We start from the raw sequence: 19120 nt of genomic DNA, 5'->3' as shown, positions 1-19120 counted from the left end.
AGCCGGGTTCAAGTGCATGGCGGAGGGTGGGAGGCTGGGCTGTGTCTCTGCATGCCTAACAGAGCTGCCTAACAGCCATTCCAGCACTGACTTTCAAAGGCACTAATGGGCCCCAGTCATTCTAACTAAAAATACCATGGACTCTGGTGTCCCTTTCCATGACACCCCACCAATGCAAAGGCAACAGCTCATGGGCAAACTGGACATCACTGTTTGGAGAAAACCCTGCTTCAGTTTATCGATGTTGATTAATGTCTGTTCAAAGAATTATCCACTAATGGCCAATTTGTATTGCCTCATCATGCATGTCTCAGTGTATCCTAAAAAATACTTCCACACACTAGGTTGTAGCTACCTGGGTGCTGGATTTCCTATGCTGAACCGTAATAAAGGGAGATGAATAATGAGATAGCTTTCCAGGTCGGTATTTGCCTCTGGAAATGGTGCCTTAAGTCTTTAGCAACAGTAATCCGGAGGACCACACTTGTGCCTTGCCTGGAAGAGCACGTTTGATTTCTTCGCTTTTATGCACAAATTGCACCTTGCTACAGAAACAAGACGCTTTAAGCTCTGCGTTTCTGGGCAGCCACAGTATTTCTTCCGTGTGGACTCAGTGTTCCATGTTTAGGATGCCTTCTGGGCTAAGTTTCAATGCACGAAGTGCAACGCCTGGTATGCCTGAGAAGGCCTCGTCCAGGGCTGACTGCCTTCTGGCCTTCAGCTCTGTGGGTGCCTTCTCATTCTCTCTGCTGAATGCAACAGTGCATGACTCTTGTCTTTTTTTTTTTTTTTTTTTTTGGCTCAATAATATTCTCTGAGTGGAGCTATAAAAACCTACCAAACTAGTGGGAGTAGGCAATGCAGGGGAAGAATTACCAAGAAACAAATAATGGGTTTGTTTCAAGGGGCAATCATTAAGATGCATATAAGGCATTTTCAGAAATTATTAAAAGGCCTAAACAAACCACTGGTAACATTTTGTCAACAGCACTCCATCCTATGTCATCACACAAAGGGACAATTTTGGGTCGTGTTTGCAAAGTTACGTTTTATACGTAAGTAACCCTGCTCCTGTCGAACCTCGCGGGACCTCACCCACCCACCCAAATACAAACGGGAAAGCACCTATGACCCCAGGCCTCAAGTGGGCCAGAAACATTGATCACACTTCTAGATGAGCTTTATGTTGGGCTGCAAAAATGTCCTCGTGTAATTGGAATATAGATTCCACAGCTTTATTGAATGTCAAAGCGTATTATTCCGCACAGCTGAGCGGGGCACCACTGAACTGGTATTTCTTTTCCCTGACAAACACCTATTAAGCAGTCAGCGTAAACTCTTCCCTCACAACCCCTGACATCACCCCCAGGGCAGGCAGACACAGAACTGCGTATGAAAATTATAGTTTTATTGTCCATACAAGTGAAGGTTTAACTCGGGCTCCTGCTTCTGTCCGAGCTGTATAAAGAAGCAATTCTTCTCATAGAACAAATAAGCACAGTACACTATTGTAATCCAAGAAACAGGCACTGTTTATGTATCGGAAGGCCTTGCTCTCACTAGGGCTGACAGTCCAATGGGCCAGAAGCCACATCTTAGCAGCTGTAGAAAAGAAAGCTGTGGAAGTCACAAATGATGAGGGGCCCAAAGCAGCAGACACCGATGACCGGGCCGCCGGTGGAAGCCTTCCTCTGAGGCCAGCTTTCTCCCGGCTAGTTCAGCAAGCAGGACTCATAGGTGGGGACCATGTACTTAATGTTGATGAAGGCATCCTCTCCCCCGTAGCGCTCAAAGGCCTCCAGCGTCTCCTGGATCAGGTCTCCGATGTTCTCCCTCTTCTGCTGGCTGTAGTCGATGCCATCTCCGGAGTTCACTGGTTCAGGCAAACACACAAAGAGGCCAGTTACTCCTCTGCCATTCTCCCCAAAGCCCTACACATCAGCCTAGGCATCTTCTCTGAACGCTTGGTAGGAGACACAAACATTTAACAGTTTTAGGTGATAATGTATAACAATATACAAAAAATACACAAAAACCCAAAGTAACAAAATACAAATATGCAAAAACACAAAGTCCCAGATTGAAGTTGATGAAAACTGACCTAAAATAAAGAAGTACCAGAGTAAAGGAAAGTGAGCGAATCATGGTTATGACACAGATTACCGGTAAGAGATTCTCGTTCTCTCCTCCGTTTAACTAAGAGTGCTCTTCAGGCTTGGTGTCTTCAAAGTCACAGTATGGCACATTCAGAAGAAACGGCCTCTGGTAAGGTCAGGCTGTGGGTCCTACGTGATTTAAAATGGATATTCCTGACTTAGCTCACACCTGTGCCTGTTGCTTTCGTAGCTGTGATGGACTCATTCTCCTGTAAGGATCAGGGGTTCAAGTGTCCAGTTGTCTGGAATTATTTACACCCCCTCTGGGTGCAGGTGGGACCAGAGGGAGGAAATGGCATTTCCTTCTAGGGCTGCTCCTGACTGATAACTGAGCGTGTGGCTATCAGTGATCACTTAGGCTTCCTGGGAGGTTGTGCCACTAGTGGTTTGGGGCTCTCTGGTGTCTAAGTCCGGAAAGGCAGGTCAGCCCGTGGGCAACCTGGGAACTTACGCCACACACAGCCTGGAAGGGACCACTGCCACTCAGACCACATGCAGGATGGAGCCCCTCGGGGTAGCTTTTGAAGGCCCGGGGAGCCTATGTCTGAGATTCACTATTATATACAATGGTGTGGATGGAATTGTGTCCCCCCAGATATGTGCTTAAATCCTAACCCCTATATCTGTGGGTTTTATATCTGTGGATGTGATGTAATGCAATGTAATGTAATCACTTTCCTTTTTTTTTTTTTTTGTAATCACTTTCTATAATGCGATCTAGTGTTCTGCAATCAATCAGTTGAGGTCCTACCAGTGTGGAGTGGATCCTACACCTAACCACACCTGAGTTACAGAAAGAGCACAGTAGACACCCAGACATGCAGGTAGACACAGAGGGAAGACAATGGCCATTTGATGATGGAAGCAGATGCATCTACAAGCTCAGGAATGCCAACAATTGCCAGCTACTAGATTTTGAAATAGACAAAGAAAGGCCACCCACTAAAGCCACACACTGAATTTAGACTTCTAGCCTCCCAACTGTTAGGAAATAAATTTCTGTTCTTTAAAGCCACTTACTTGGGGTATTTCTGATAGGCAGTGCTAGGAAGCTAAGACACACAGTAAACTCAATCTCAAACCACCTGGGTAAGGAAGATCTGACTGCACCCAGCTTGAGAGATGTCTAGAGCAATTACCCAAGTGTGTGGGAGTCTGAGAAAAACAGGAGGCTCAATGCTTCAATCCAGAGTATAAAATTTTCACAATTTTTTCTCTAATTATAGTCATTATGTGTTTTCATGTTGCATTTCACTCACTGACTTCCAAGGGCTTCCGCAACATTCGCTCCTCAGGCAAGCAAGTCATTATTATGCCTCTGTGAGGGGCTAAACGTCACCACCATCTTACAGCTTTGAGGACAGTGTTGCATACAATGGGGCTGAGAAAGGTGCGCAATGAGGACCGGAGCTCAGGTCAGGGGATGCCACAGGGTAGTTACCTTTAGAACCACTCGACAATGTGTGTTATACCTGAAACCGTGTTCATTTCAGCCACAATTCAAATATAGCCCCCCAATGTTTTCCATGTTTGAATATGGAAATAGCAGGAGATGGGATATTTAAACATTTTCCCCCTAGTCATTCTGGGCATCTTTAGAAAACTTAGTGGTGGTTCAGACCAGCTGTAGATGCAATAATTACAATTTCACACAACATAACGTAAGAAGGTCTTTCGCTTGCTTTTTCCAGAATCTTATTAAAGAAATATCACTTTCTTCTACAATATAGAGAAAGTAAATTGCTATTCTGATTAGTTTCCGTTGAAGGCAGGCAGAAACAGTACTAATTTTCAGAAAGAGAGAATGAAAGAGAAAGAGACAATTTGAGTCATACAACAGTAGTGCGTATCAACGTTTCACAACAAACCAACTTAAACTGGCTCTCAAAACCGTTCAATTAGGTGAACTTCCTCATTGTGGAAAGCTTTCTGTATCACACAGAGAACTGGGTTTAAGTTCACATAAAGTTTGATTTACACGGTAGTCGGTCATCCAGAATGTCCAAATACGCTAGCTCTACACAACAGGAAAGCCATAAAATGTTTGAACAACAGGGCTCTTGCCCCATTGTTTTTGAGAAAAATGACAAAGTTTTTTTTTAAACAACAATATACAAAAATGCACATTTAAGGTAAGCGGAATCTTTTTTTAAAGGCTTCAGTGTGGCCTGAGTGGAGCAGACTCTTTTTTTAAAGGCTTCAGTGTGGCCTGAGTGGAGCTGGTGCTGTCAGGAGTTGCTGCATACAGAAGACAACACGGGGCACTGCTCCATCCTAAAGGAGAAAGGTCTCTGAGTCGATTTAAGAGAAAAGCAGGAGGAAGCTCGGGTGCATGGACTGCTGATGTTTGTTACAGAGGCAAAGAAAAGATGTTAAGAAAGTCGACAAGTGGGGCAGGAACAAAAGCAACAAAGAGTCAGAAAATGGGGCAGGAGGGAGAAGACTGTGGGGCAAGAGAGACAGAGTTGGGGGACGCACCAATTAGGAACCTCATCAACTTCCTGGAGGGGAAGAGTGTCCAGTGAGTGTTTTGGGCTGACCTTGTGTGCCACCCCCCAGATTACAGCCCTGGTAAAGCCCTCATGGTCCTGAAAGAGGCAGGCTGGAGAGAACGTGGCATCACCTGTTTGCATAGCACAGCTGAGCCCCTGGAGCAGACCCCTCAGAGCTACTGGAAGAACAAATGGTAACAAGGATGCCTCATTGGGATGGCCTTGACCCCATTCCTTATGGACAAAGATATGTATAGTAATCACTAGTAAATGGCGCCTTTTGTTGGCATATTAGCCAAAAGGTCAAGTACGGAGTAGATCACGGGACAGCCATAGTTCCCTGAAGGAGGCAGAGGGGGTTCGGAAAGTCTGCCCACAACGGAAAGCTTAACGCCCTGTTTTTCCCACTGCCTTCTAGGCAACAACGACAAGCAGCAATTTATTTCAATAGTAACCTATTCTTATTTTTCAGAAATATTTAACTGTAGGAGTAAGTAGACTATGTAGCTTTTTTGTTTCTTGACAGTGGAGAACTCAAATGATAAGAGAACAGAAGTTGCTTATTCAGAAAGTGAGTTGGAGTTGGAATATTTTGTGGTTGCAGAATGTGTATCATTGGGATAAAAAAAGGAACAAGAAAGGAGCACGTCCCTTATTTTGCATGCTGTCATGATGACAACGCATGGGTTAGTGCCCAACTCTGTAGAAAGGCAGGTGAGTAATGTGGGCTCTTTCAAAGCCACTAGATCGTTGGCTTCTTCGAGAATCTGAAATCAAGTGATTACTCCAAGCTCACTGTTTTTAATACATACGACACTGTTAGCAGATGTGACTGTGAGCACAGGGTGCTTTAAATAAAAACCAAGATAGTTATTTACAATTGTCAATTCTGATTAGGAAGATGACATTTCTATTTTGGAAGCTGGGGATCTATTTTATGTCCAGCTTCCAGGAAGACACGCTGATGACAGAAAAGGTAGGATAACAAAGGTTTGAACCAGATTTTGTATTCTAAAGGGATAAAACGCAGACAGAATAAAGAGGGGACTTTGTCCCTCTTCCTGGAGACGCCCACACGTAGGAGGCATGCAACTACTGTGTAAAAGTTGTTCCTGGTTAAGACTTAGTTTAAGTGTCTTTATCACTCCACACGTTGAATTTTCTTTGATGACGTAAGTAGCGTGTTTAAGTGTGGTGACCTCATGTGTGTCAGAGTTGAAGTCTGCTCCGTGGGGTTTTCCACGGCATGACTGCTCGGAAGTAGATCAGCAGGCTTTTCTTCCAAGGTGCCTCTGGTGGACTCGAACCAGCAAACTTTTGGTTAGCAGCTGAGCGTTTCACTCTCGACTCGATGGCAACTGGTGTCTTTTTTTTCATTCTGAAAATGCATACCTGAGCTGTCCTGAGACAGATGTGTATATACTCCGCTTCTTGTTCTCTCAGAGCACCCTCCTGGCGCATCAATTCAGCTTGTGACTGTGAAGTGACTATCGTAACACTTGTCACCAAGGGCCACTGCAAACGGAAGTCACAGAAGACACACTTACATTTCACACAGATATCTGCCATTCAATGACAAGGACCAATAGCATGTCATGGAGGGTCGTGATGAAATATTCTCTTAGCATCGTCATTTCCTTTTCTTTGGTTACTGCTATTACAGGAACAGCTATGGAAGCAGCAGTCAAGAAATCAAATGACTCATTGTGTTGGGAAAGCCTACTGCAAAAGATCTCTTTAAAGTGTTGGAAAGCAAAGATGTCACCTTGAGGACTAAGGTGCACCTGATCCAAGCTATGGCGTTTTCAATTGCCTCACATGCATGCGAAAGCTGGACAATAAATAAGGAAGACTAAATTGATGCCTTTGAATTATGCTGTTGGCGAAGAATATTGAATGTACCATGGACTGCCAAAAGAATGAACAAGTCTGTCTTGGAAGAAGTACAACCAGAACCCTCTGTAGAAGCGAGGATGGTGAGACATTGTCTCGAATACTTTGGACACGTTATCTGGAGGAACCAGTTCCTAGAGAAGGACATCGTGTTTGGTAAAGTAGAGGGTCAGCAAAAGAGAGGAAGAGACTCAACAAGATGGATTGACACCGTGGTTGCAATGATGGGCTCAAACATAGCAAGGATTATAAGGATGGTGCAGGACAACCAGTCTTTCCTTCTGCTTCACATAAGGCTGCTATGAGTTGGAACCAATTTGGTAGCACCTAACAACAATAACAACAATTACAAGAAAGGGAAAAACAAAGTCAAGGGAGGCAAAGCCAGAAAGAAAGGATGATTTTGGTGGCCAGCACAGGCCTTCTCAAGTCAGTGCTGGGGTTTGCTTTATAGCACCACTCTGCGTACTGGTCCTGGCGTTGTGGTATCAATGGCAGCTATTATTACGTGAAGTTCTCTCTGCAGACTGAGTGCTCTGCTAGGCACTGAAGTGTGACACCACAAAAGAAGAAAGGCCCTTGCCTTTGAGGGAGCTTACCATCTAGATAAGGAGCCCTGGTTGTGCAACAGTTAAGTGCTCTGCTGCTAACTGAAAGGTCGGCAATTCAAACTCACCCAGCAGCTCCATGAAATAAAAACCTGGTGATCTGCTCCTGTAAAAATTAGAGCCAAGAAAACCCTATGGAGTAGTTCTACTCTATCACAGTGTTGCTATGAGTCGAAGCTGACTCAGGACCTAACAACACAATAACAACAACAAAAAATCATCTAATTGGTACAAACCAGCAATGGGTTCAGCTGCTAACTGGAAGGCTGGAAATTCGAGACCACCCAGAGGCGACTCAGAAGAAATGCCTGGAGATTTACTTCTGAAAAATTAGCCATTGAAAACCCCCTACGGAGCACAGTTTTACTCTGCACACGTGACATCAGAGTCAACTCGATGGCAACTGGTTATCCTCTAGTTAAGGGAGCTTAACTAGCCCCTTCCCTGTAGAACACAATGCTCACCTATGCCCTCTGCGCCCCAGGTGTCCCTTAGAGGTGCAAGGAGCTTTAAAAGAACGTGTGGATGGCTGCAAGGAGGCTGAAGGAGAATTTAATTCAAATTTGGGTTTTTCTGTCTCTAATTTCTTTTGGGGGGGGGAGATACTCTTAAATATTAAATATTTAGATATCTCATATGAACAACAATACACAAAGGAGTTATTTGGAAATAGAAGCATTATTTAAAGCATCAGAAATAGAAAAACAAATAAATGCTTACTTCAAATTGCTTACTTAATGTATTCAAGTGTTATTCATTTGATACCAAACAAATGAAATAATTTACCTATATATTCTGGCAATGACTATGAAAATACATAGACGTGATGTCAGGAACAGAAGCCCTTTGGTTAATCTGGAAAATCTCCTAACGGAAGGAGCAGCGTCACGTTATAAAAGGGAACGCAGACCCCTTAGGTCTATGGGACGCAAGCCATCTGTGCCCAACGCCTCACTCATTCCTGAAATTGCGGGAGTTTGGTGCTTCTAGAAGTTCCCACTCTTAAAGGAAATGCTAGCTTGGGAAACTCAATTAGAAACCACCTGATGGAACTGGGAAATGATAGGGGCTGACTCCAACAGCGCCCAGGCTGTCACTACCCCTCTTTCTTCACAGCAAAGACTAACTCTGGGAACTCCACTTTTATGATATAACTCACCATGCGCCATCACGAAAATGGTTCAGGTTACTTCTTAGGTACACAGTGGCACTTTAAATAACTGTGGAAATTAGCAAACGTCTCATATAAACAGGTTGACGATTAACCTGCCAAACAGCATTTACCCAGCCTTTGGCAGCACCGGACATTGAGTCAGGCTGACCTGTTGCCTCAGTACCTGAGGCTAAATTACAGCCCTAAAACCAAGGCTTTGATGTGAATGGCTGCCAGTGATGCAAAATGGTCCAGCCACACCCTACGCTGGTTTCCCGCTGTCTCTCTGGCCATTTTGGGGGTGGGGGTGTTGCCAAATATAGCTCGTTTGCGTACATGGTACTTGCATGTGAATCCAGGCCAGGTCTAGCCTGAAGCTTTTCTCAGTATTAGAGTGTTAAGCCATATGAAGAAAATTCTAGAGAACGAGTTTGCCATACAGGCTCCCAAGGTGAAAGGTCTGGCATGCGAATTGTAAACAAAAGTGTTGGCCCCTTGGTGCCCGCCCACCAGGGCAGGGGAATCTCACTGAAGCAACATTGAGTGGGATCAAAACGAAATACCAAGACTATCAACCTCGCTTCTTTCTAGATAGGAAAGGCATTTTTTTTTTTTTTTTGGTTTCTCAAATGCCAAATTGAAAATTTTCTTTCAAGAGCTGTAAAACTAAACTGGAGCCATCTTACCTGTCAAGACCTGAACCTACAGATGGCATCAGTCACAGCTGCATTCCTTCTTGGCTGGGTTTCAGTGATGTCACGCACAGGGGCGAGAGAAAGCCAGCCCTGGGGACCTGGGCTTAGGTCTCGGCAGGTACGCACAGGTGGAAGCTACTGCAAACATTATCATTATAAAATGTTTCTGGGTGACACTATACCATCATAGAGTTTTCTGCTGGGTGACTGTGAACTAATTCCCCTTTTGGGTTTAGTGGCTTTGGGAATTAGAATTGCGATGACCAAAACAGTAATTCCGCATTTGTACTTACTGGGATTTAAACAGGCATGTCAGTTGTAGTGAAACAAAAGCAAAATTTTTCAAAAGAGATAGTTAAAAAGTTAATTATTGTCGTTAAATAAGATGTCATTTAAAATACACTTACAATATTTATGAACTTAGAAATGGTTAATTTTGAGGGTTTCTTTTGTTTTTTCCTTTTCAATCTGAATTAAGAAAGGGGGTAATAAGGCATCCAGGTGTATTTTAACTAGGGATTTAGGCGCCTGGATCAAACTGTCAACTTCTATTTGCCAGAAATATCCGTTCATGTGGGATTAGCTTGGACTCCATTTACCTCACAGAAAGAACTTCACCAGTTTTGAAATAAAATATTTTCTCCCATAAATTTTAGACAGTTACAAGGGAGACAACTAGGAACTCCAGTCTGATCCTTCTGGAGGTGAAGGGATGAGGAGAAAGGGGAGAGGGAATAAAACCAGGACAAAATTCATTGTTCTCATGGGAAAAGCATTTTGGGGAGATTATCAGATGAACTGCTTACAGACTTACAGATCTCTTGCCTTTCTTGTTTCAGCTTTGCTCTATGACTTCAGGGGACTGATTTTTTCTTAACCATAACATGTGTCACCCCATTCAGAATTCTGGGTGTTTCTGTGTTCGGTCCATGTTGAGCCACTGCTCGTTGGTTGGCTTCACATTCTTGTGGAAATGGAAGGTTTCAACATACTCTCAGGTATGACCTCACAATGGATATTTCCAAAGTCGTGGTTCATGGGGTGTGTGAATCAAAGTTGTAATGGCTTTGCAACCAAAAACTTATAATAACCATAGCATCTGGCATGCTGGAGATGCCCAAGGGCTTAAATACTTCAAATCTTCTCAGATCCTGTTGACATTAATGAAATTCACAAGATTTCCTTCCCCTGAAGATAAAAGCTTTGAAGCAAGCCCCCGATTCCCAGCTGGATGTCTCTCTCTCTCGTCCTCTCTTTTTGACACTGGAGCTGGCTGACTAAAGCACGAGGCTACTAAGCCATCACATTTCCCGAAGCTCGAGGAAAGGTTTTCATCTCCTGAATGGAGGCACTGATCACTTGTGAAGCTGAAGATATCTTGGGTCTTCAACCAATTGTAGATTAAATATTTAAATTTCTGTTCAGATGGCCAATGAAGATTTCTGAACAATTGCAATTTATTTCAACTGAAAAGCAGACTTATTTTTCTGAGAACTGAAAAATTACAATATTTGGAATATACTGGTGCAGTAGAAAGAGCTCTGGATTTCAAGGCAGATAAGTTGGGATTTAGTTTTTCAATAACTTTGTAGACAGGTTATTCAGTGGTGTCACTAGTGGGGTACAGAGGGTGTGGGCTGCACCAGGTGACACTGTCAGAGGGGGTGACACCAGAATGACCATCTATAAAAATGTCCCTGTAGTTTGCTATAACAACAAAACATTTTTTGTAAGCCTTTGAATTGTGGTGTTGGCGAAGAATATTGAATATACCATGGACTGAGAAAAGAATGAACAAATCTGTCTTGGAAGAAGTGCGGCCAGAATGTTCCTTAGAGTCAAGGATGGCGAGACTGCGTCTTACATACTTTGGGCATGTTGTCAGGAGGGATCAGTCCCTGGAGAAGGACATCATGCTTGGCAGAGTACAGGGTCAGCGGAAAAGAGGAAGACCCTCAACGAGGTGGATTGACACAGTGGCTGCAACAATGAGCTCAAGCATAACAACGATTGTAAGGATGGCGCAGGACCGGGCAGTGTTTCGTTCTGTTGTGCATAGGGTCGCTATGAGTCAGAACAGACTCGAGGACACCTAACAACAACAACATCTTAAATGTATCAGTATACCCACAATGCTAAAACTCTGTGCTAATTTTAATTTTTGAACCTTCTAATGTGTTCCACTCAGAGCTGTCATTATTACCCAATTACAGGGACGCTTTGAATCCCATGATTTCATTTGCATGTATTACAAGGAGGCGCTGTTTTTTACGTTGCCACCGGTGTTTTTACAGTTGCTGATTTTGTCTAATTTTCTGGTGTTTTAGCACAATATTGTGGTAATTAGTATTTGTGAACCTATATCAATAGCTTTTTGAGGATGAAATAGTAATTAGAGGAAAAGGAGGAATGATATATGGGAATTATGATTTGAGTAACATTAGTACAATAAACGTTACTAAAGATTCTGTATGGTCTGGTATGGGACGAGGTCCATGGGGGGGCGGGGTGACACCACGAGTTGCTGCACTGGGTGACACCAACCCTAGCGACACCATTGAGGTTACTTAATTTCTGAGTCTCAGCTTCCTCCTGCGTACAACAATTTTGAAGAATTATACAGTTGCTTTGGGATCATACAGTTAGTCTGTAATATTATAAAATATAATGTTAGGATGGATAGGAACCCAGAGGTTGTCCAAAGTTCAGACACTTTGTTGTACATAAATCTCATAAAATCACCTTCAACTTCAAGTTCTAAGAAAACCCAAAATGACCAAATGTTTATGTAATTAATTCTAGTCAAGAAAGAACACTGTCAAAAAACTCAAATTATTTGTTGACACAATTCCAAAAGTTATTTCATTCTGCCATTTCAATAAACCTATATAGATTCTGATTTCTTAGAAGTCTATGGATTGATTTATTTTACATACTCAAATTGACAAGGATTTGGTCAAGATTATCAAAAAGGCAAGTTAGGACCACCTCAGGTTAATGGCTATTCTGATCTGGGAGTTATACTGAGAAAAATAGGTGCGTTCACCAATTTATCACTATTCAGGTAGTTACAACAATAGATTCAATGACCACTGAATTCAGCTGGATTTAATTCTGTGAAGTGAAAGCCTCTCTCTTTTCTTCTTGGCTGGCGTGACCCAACGAGTAGACAACGTCAATCAAGGAAGAGAGAGTTCAGTCCAGCTCCACCTCGAATCTAGTCCCTGCCGCCTTCTCGAGGTGGGGTAATCATAATAATAATAACAATAGCAATGGCATACTGTGATTTACACTGATTGGCTAATTCAGAATTAAGAACAGCCCTGTGAGGTAGATATTATTATTAGCTCCTCTTCACGAAGGAGGAAGGTGAGAAAACTGGCTGGCGTGGTACAAGCAGTAAGTGATACTGGGACACTGACAAAGAGAAACTGTGGTAGGTTATCTGCTGACATGATGGGAAGACCCAGGAGGAGAGGCCTAAGAATGGGCCACAGGTGTATATGTCAACAGAGGAAGTGTGTGAGGTAGCACAACTTAGGTCTCTCTCCCCATGGAAGGACTTTAACCCTGGAGAGAAGGAATATATATCATCAGGAGAGAGGATCTTAGAGAATAAATGTGTGAGCAGACAGCTACTTGCGGCAGCCAATCAATTAGTGGTTCATACGGTAGTAAACTGTTCATCTTAGCTTCATTTTTATGTACTATGGTGCTATCTTTACTGCATTATATGTTCTTGAAATAATAACATCATTCACAGAGATATATGCAGAAAGACAAAAATCAAGTTTAACTGATTTCCAAGGCTTTTTTGCAAGGCCATATACATGACGAAGTTGGGGTAATTTCAGCAGTGATTTCAGACTTCCTCTTCCCTGTTGTTGTAAGCATTCCCTATGATTTATGTCTCAATCTGGTGGGGACCGTTATAACCAGAATACCAAAAGCCAAACCCGTTGCCATCAATTCTGACTCATAGTGACCCTATAGGACAGAGTAGAACTGCCCCATAGGGTTTTCAAGGAGCGGCTGGTAGATTTGAACTGCCAACATTTTGATTAGTAGCCAAGCTCTTAACCACTGTGTCGCCAGGGCTCGGGGACCATTATATAGTCTTACAAATGGGGAGATGCTAGGGCTCTTGGGTACAAGCCAGAAGAGCAGTCTGAGAGTCAGTGTCTGGGATGCCATTTCTCCCTAGTGGGAGGACCGAGGCCTTGGGGAAACAGACAACTGGAGAACGGGACTCGGCTGAGAAAGTATAAAGTGGGAATCTTGCAGGCATCTGAATGGCCGTTCTAAATCCTTAAAAAAAAAGCCACCTTTAAGACACAGATGTTGGGATGATGGGGAACTTTGACTCAAATTCCAGGTTGACGCCCTCTATGAAGACCAAGAGGATGTCCTTCAGGAAAGTGCGCTTATGATTCTCCGACAGTACTCAATGTAATTTAATGTTGTATGGGGACCCTCAGATGGCCCCCACAGGTAAGTGCTGAATGCCCCGTCTTCATCAAGTACCTATTAGTGGCGAGGCCCCATGCTTGGGCTGGAAGGTTAGTCCTCATTGAGTCCTCCTCCACTTTATTCAGTTTGGATTGCTCAGTGCTTGGTGGGTCTGTTAATAGACCCTAGTTCCACCCTGGAGCACAGCTAATAGTCCATTTGGTCTTTCTGTTTTCTAACTTTCTGCTTCCTAAATTACCCCGAAAACTTCCAGATTAATTTCCCTAATAATTCCTCTCCTGATTAATGTAACCAATCTCTGTACGTTGTATGATGGATCAAATTCAAATTCTGGATCATTCTGTAATCTAAATTCCTTGTGAAGCCACCCTTACCTGCTCCTTTCCAAGGCTTCCTGTTCTGCTCAGACTGGGCTTCCTACTCACCCCAACGTGTGAAATTTTCATTCAGACCTGTAAAATTCCCCTCTCCCCCACGGTAAGTCCCAGAAGGTACATCTTGGATTCACTTTCTCTGTGATGTTGACTTACAATCATGTCTCCTTCTTTTGAGTCTCTAGGGCAATAATAGTCTTTACTCCTTCAAGCCCCACACTTGACTGCATGTCAGGCTAGAACCCTTAACAAATGTTTGTGTTTACATAGCTTTCCTAGATTTTACCGCCTCTTGGAGGATAGGGTCATGCTACTTATTTTACAGACGGTTCATTGGCAGCAAATAAAAAAAACAAACACTTGTAAAATGAATGAATTAATGAGTGAATGACTACTCTGTGGGTTTATTGTATCCAGGCACTGTTATAAGCAAACTCAGTTCTAAATAAATTGTATGTTAAATGTAATATGAACAGTTTGTCCATGTGAGTTCTCATCTATGAAAATAGCAGACTGACACATCTTTCTCCCGTGGAGCGGCTGGTGTGCTCTAACCACCGACCTTTTGGTTAGCAGCCGGGCTCTTAACCACTGTGCCACCAAGGCTCCTTCATGGAAATAGTATTTATGTGAATTTGGAAAGATGCAACCAAATAAGTTTAAGCACGGGAAAAGTTTCTATAGTTTGATAGATGCTTCTCTCAGTCAAAGTCTTCCTTGGTTCAAGTGGGATTTATCTGGATTAGCCTTGAATTTGAGAAAACAAAACAAAACTTTCTTTTTCCAAAGTGAAAATTCAGATTATCCCATTCATTTTATTACCAGCCTTTGCTTCAAGATGTAGGAAATACTGGGGTTTTATAATGCATTCGTTTAATATTGTCTATATTTTGATTAATATGATTTCTTACATAGCTACACGGTAATTTTCAACCAGCTCAAGAAATAGCAAAACAAGTGATTTTGATTGGAAAGGAAATATTGATTGCTGCTTTCAGAAATGATGCGAACCTATCAGGAAATAATTTTCACTATTTCTATACTGACTGGAAAACTTTTGCAGGGACAACGACTGTTATCATGGTCTCCGTTTCCAGGATGTTATATACAGTCCATTTAGTGATATTATGTACAGTCCATTTTTAGCTCTGATTTTTCTCTTTTTGTAACTGAGGTACAAAAAGGAAACAAACAAAAAAACACCCTCAGATTTCTTACAAATGGTATCAGCGAACACAGGAAACCATGGGGAAATGCATTTGTTCAATCACCTTCTTTAGGACTTTGATCTACCAGATGAACCCCAGCCTGTCTGTGCCCACACTGGTGACCACCCCCCCACAGAGCGTGATTAAGAAATTTTACAGGATTAGCTTGTACAACAGGCCACAGAGCCGCAGAGTAAAAAACCTTGATGCACTCATCGTTCTATTGCAAAAGAAAATAAACACCAGTTAAACCCAGTTGCCACGGAGTTGACTCTGATTCGTGGCGACCCCGTGTGTGACGGAGCAGAACTGGGCACCACAGGGTTTTCAATGGCTGATTATTTTGAAGTAGATCACCGGGCCTTTCTTCTGAGGTGCCTCTGGGTGGACTGAAACCATCAACCTTTCAGTTAGTAGCCAAGCACTTAACCATTTGCGCCACCCAGGGACTCCTAAATGAATAAATCATCTCACTAAGTGTGCTTAAAGTGAGAAAACGGGTTATACCATTTCCGTAGATCAGATGTTTCCCCGATTATTTGGGACAAATCTCAGCCTGCCTAAACTACCTAGTCTTTGAAAGTTCTCAAATGAACTAATGAGTGCAAAATTTGTGTAGATTTCTACACCATTAGCTGGGAAATTTACAGAGTGGGAACTTTTCTCATCATATGAGCTAATTAATGTAAAAATCATATATTTAATGAGCAAATCAAAGCGGTGTGCTAACTGCTGTAAAAGTGACAGAGTTAAAACCTTCCAACCTTTTACAACTGTCTCAGTTTAAAATAACCTCACAGGACTTTGGAAAGCTCTGACTATCCACTTCACCAGCTTCTGTGCTGGAGAAAGACCCTCTTCCCCAAAGCATGTTAGTGGAGTACATCAAGAGAAAATGCTGGAGCTGGCCCCATGACATTTCACAGATGGTCAGGGTTTTGCTAAAGTCCAGTCAAAGTTGGGGCCACACAGTGGAAAAAAAAAAAAGAGAGAGAGAGCGAGGCACCTAAACTGAGGAAGCAAAATGAAAATGTGGCCATTTAATTTGCCGTAACAGCAAAATTGGGTTTACACAGAATTGAAACTAAAGCTTGTTGGAAATGCTGATGGGTGAAATATGCTGACTTTTGATACTTTCGAATAAAGACTGTTTATTTGCCTGAGTTACATTTTTATCTCTTGAATTCCTCAGTTTCGTGCCCCCAGTTGCTTTTCTCTGAATCAGGACTTTAGGAGTAGCAAGTGCAGAGAAAAGGCAGCCTGGAAAGGGCTCCCAAGGGGTTGAGACCCTGTGGACAAGGACATGCGTGCAGGCTTCTCATTGCACACAAATGGATTTGAATCCCAGCTCATCGGGACCCTCGCTAATTGAATGGGACCCTCAGTCGCTGACTGAAACAGGCCTAATAATACCTACTTAAGGGGAGGTGCAAGAAGGCAGTGGTGGCTTGGTGGTAGAATTCTCACCTTCCATGAGGGAGACCAAGGTTCAATTCCCGGCCATCTGTCAGTGGAAGCTTGTGTATTGCTATGGTGCTAAACAGGCTTCAGTGGAGCTTCCAGAGTAAGGCACACTGGGAAGAAAGGCTGGCCATCTACTGCCAGAAATCTCCCAATAAAAACCCTGTGAGAATATACATTTTATTTTTATAAAATATGGAAGCAGCTGATAAACTTTGGCAATTATTATTACTGTAGCTCTTATATTTGTATTCTCACTCCCAGATAATAGCAGATCATCTATAATTTAACTCTCTTCTGGGATGGGACTGGAAGTATTGCCCAGAACACCACAGAGTAAGCTTTTTACTTGATCGTTTAATGAAATGGGTCCACTCTTCAGGCTCACAAAGGAAGCAGCACTTGAGCTGTTTTATCCTTCAGTTAGGTGGGAGAGCAAGGGCACCACTACCTGACTTCACCCTGAATGCACAGCCTCATCCTTGGCTGTACCACCATCCAGCTGTGGCTTGTTTCCCAGTCCACAGGTACTCTGGCCCTGGTTGGGCCTCCCATAGATGATCAAGATGCATGGTTGCTGGATTTTATAAGCAAACAATTTATGACATAAATGTACACTCAATGGTCTCTCATTTCCCCCTTTTTTTTTCATAGTTTAATATAGAGCCCTGGTGGCATGGTGGTCAGCAGCTTGAATCCACCAGCCACCCCTTGGAAATCTTATGGGGCAGTTCTCCTTTGTCCTATAGGGTTGCTATGAGTTGGAATTGACTCCATGGCTAGTGGTTTTTTTTGTTTCATTTTGTTTTTTATAGTTCAATATGTTGGTGCCCAAATTAACAGGGAAAGTTGGGTTACTGTTATAAAGCAAATGGTGCTCAGGCTTGGCTATCTGAGGGCTGGCCATGCTGTGTTGTTCTCTTTGGCCTCAACAAAGTCCTGGTTTTTCTAATTTCAGGAACATAGTTAGTGATGAACCAGCTCCCTAAGTTGTTGGCTTACTGTGTTTGATGTATCCTTGTTAACCAGCAAGAAAAAGTGGATTTTGTTTCTGAACACAAGCCTGTTACTTGTGCCTCAAGCCACCATAAGGTCATTATTATGTAGCATTCTTAAGGGACTTAATATTTGCACAATAGTTAACATTTGTATTTCCTAATTTTATGTTTTAAGGCAGGCTATATAATTGGCTCACCATCCATCTGTCAGTTTGTCCTCCTGTGGTGGCCTGTCCTACTGTGGTTGCTGTGATGTTGGAAGCTATGCCACTGGTACTTCAAATACTAGCAAGGTCACCCATGATGGGCATGTTTTAGCAGGGCTTCTAGACTCAGAGAGACTAGGAAGAAGATCTGCTGATCTTTTTCTGAAAATGAGCCAGTGAAAACCCTATGGATCACAACAGAATATTGTCTGATAAGATGGCACTGGATCTGGCGATGTTCTATTCTGCTGTACATAGAGTTGCCATGAGTTGGACCTGACTTGATGGCAACTAACAACAACAATATCTCATTGGCACTTATTACATACTAACTACAATGAGTTATAATTCTCATTTTATATCAGGCAAGTAGCTGAATTAAAAAAAAAAAAGTAGAGAAAACAAATAACTGCCTCCTTGCCTATTGCTGAGCCTAGGTGAGAGTGATGTTGTAGGGAGCTAAAGAATCAGAGGGAAGCACTGGTTTCTAGAAACACATCACCTACATAAACTAACACAAATTAAGGTAGAAAATCTGAACAGACCCATAATGAGAAGAGATTGAAAAGGTAAAAAAAAACAAAACAAAAAACTTCCAACAAAAAAAAAGTCCTGGCCCAGATGACTTCACTGGAAAATTCTACCATTCAGAGAAGAGTTCACACAAGTACTACTCAAACTACTTCAGAACATAGAAAAGGAAAGGATACTTCTAAATTCATTCTATGAGAACAGCATAACCCTGATACCAAAACCAGGCAAAGACATCAGAAAAAAAGAAAATTACAGACAATATCTCTCATGAATATAGATGTAAAAATTCTCAACAAAATTCTAGGCAACAGAATTCAGCATCATAAAAAAAAAAAAAAAACACCCCAACCAAGTAGGATTCATACCAGGTATGTAAGGATGGTTCAACATTAGAAAATCAATCAACCTAATCCACCACATAGATAAAGGAATCACAATCATCTCAATGAACACAGAAAACGCATTTGATAAAGTCCAACACCTATTCCTGATAAAAACTCTCAATAAAATAGGAGTAGGAGGGAAATTCCTTAACGTAATAAAGGGCATCTATACAAAACCAACACCCAACATCATTCTCAGTAGAGAGAGGCTGAAAACATTCCCTCTGAGAACCGGAACAAGACAAGGATGCTCTTTATCACTACTTCTACTTAACATTGTGCTGGAAGTCCTAGATAGAGCAATAAGGCAAGAAAAATAAATAAAGGGCATCTGAATTGGTAAGGAAGAAGTAAAACTATCCCTATTTGTGGATGATATGATACTATACATACAGAACCCAAAGGACTCCACAGGAAAACTACTGGAACTAATTGAAAGATGCAAAAGAGTAACAGGATACAAGATCGACATGCAAAAATCAGTTGGAT

General features: G+C 42.4%; 1 protein-coding gene across 1 annotated transcript in view; it reads right to left on the bottom strand.

The window, feature by feature from the left end:
- Positions 1 to 877: 877 nt before the first annotated feature.
- PACRG (parkin coregulated) overlaps positions 878 to 19120 on the bottom strand; it is a 265761-nt gene continuing 247518 nt past the window's right edge. The window contains exon 3 of the mRNA XM_064293118.1: positions 878 to 1873. Coding sequence (XP_064149188.1) covers positions 1713 to 1873 — 161 coding nt within the window. The 3' untranslated portion in view covers positions 878 to 1712. The remainder of the gene's footprint in view (positions 1874 to 19120) is intronic.

This window comes from Loxodonta africana, chromosome 1, assembly GCF_030014295.1.
Source record: "Loxodonta africana isolate mLoxAfr1 chromosome 1, mLoxAfr1.hap2, whole genome shotgun sequence".
In the NCBI taxonomy this organism is placed as follows: domain Eukaryota; kingdom Metazoa; phylum Chordata; class Mammalia; order Proboscidea; family Elephantidae; genus Loxodonta; species Loxodonta africana.
This window is presented reverse-complemented; position numbering and strand designations above follow the sequence as displayed.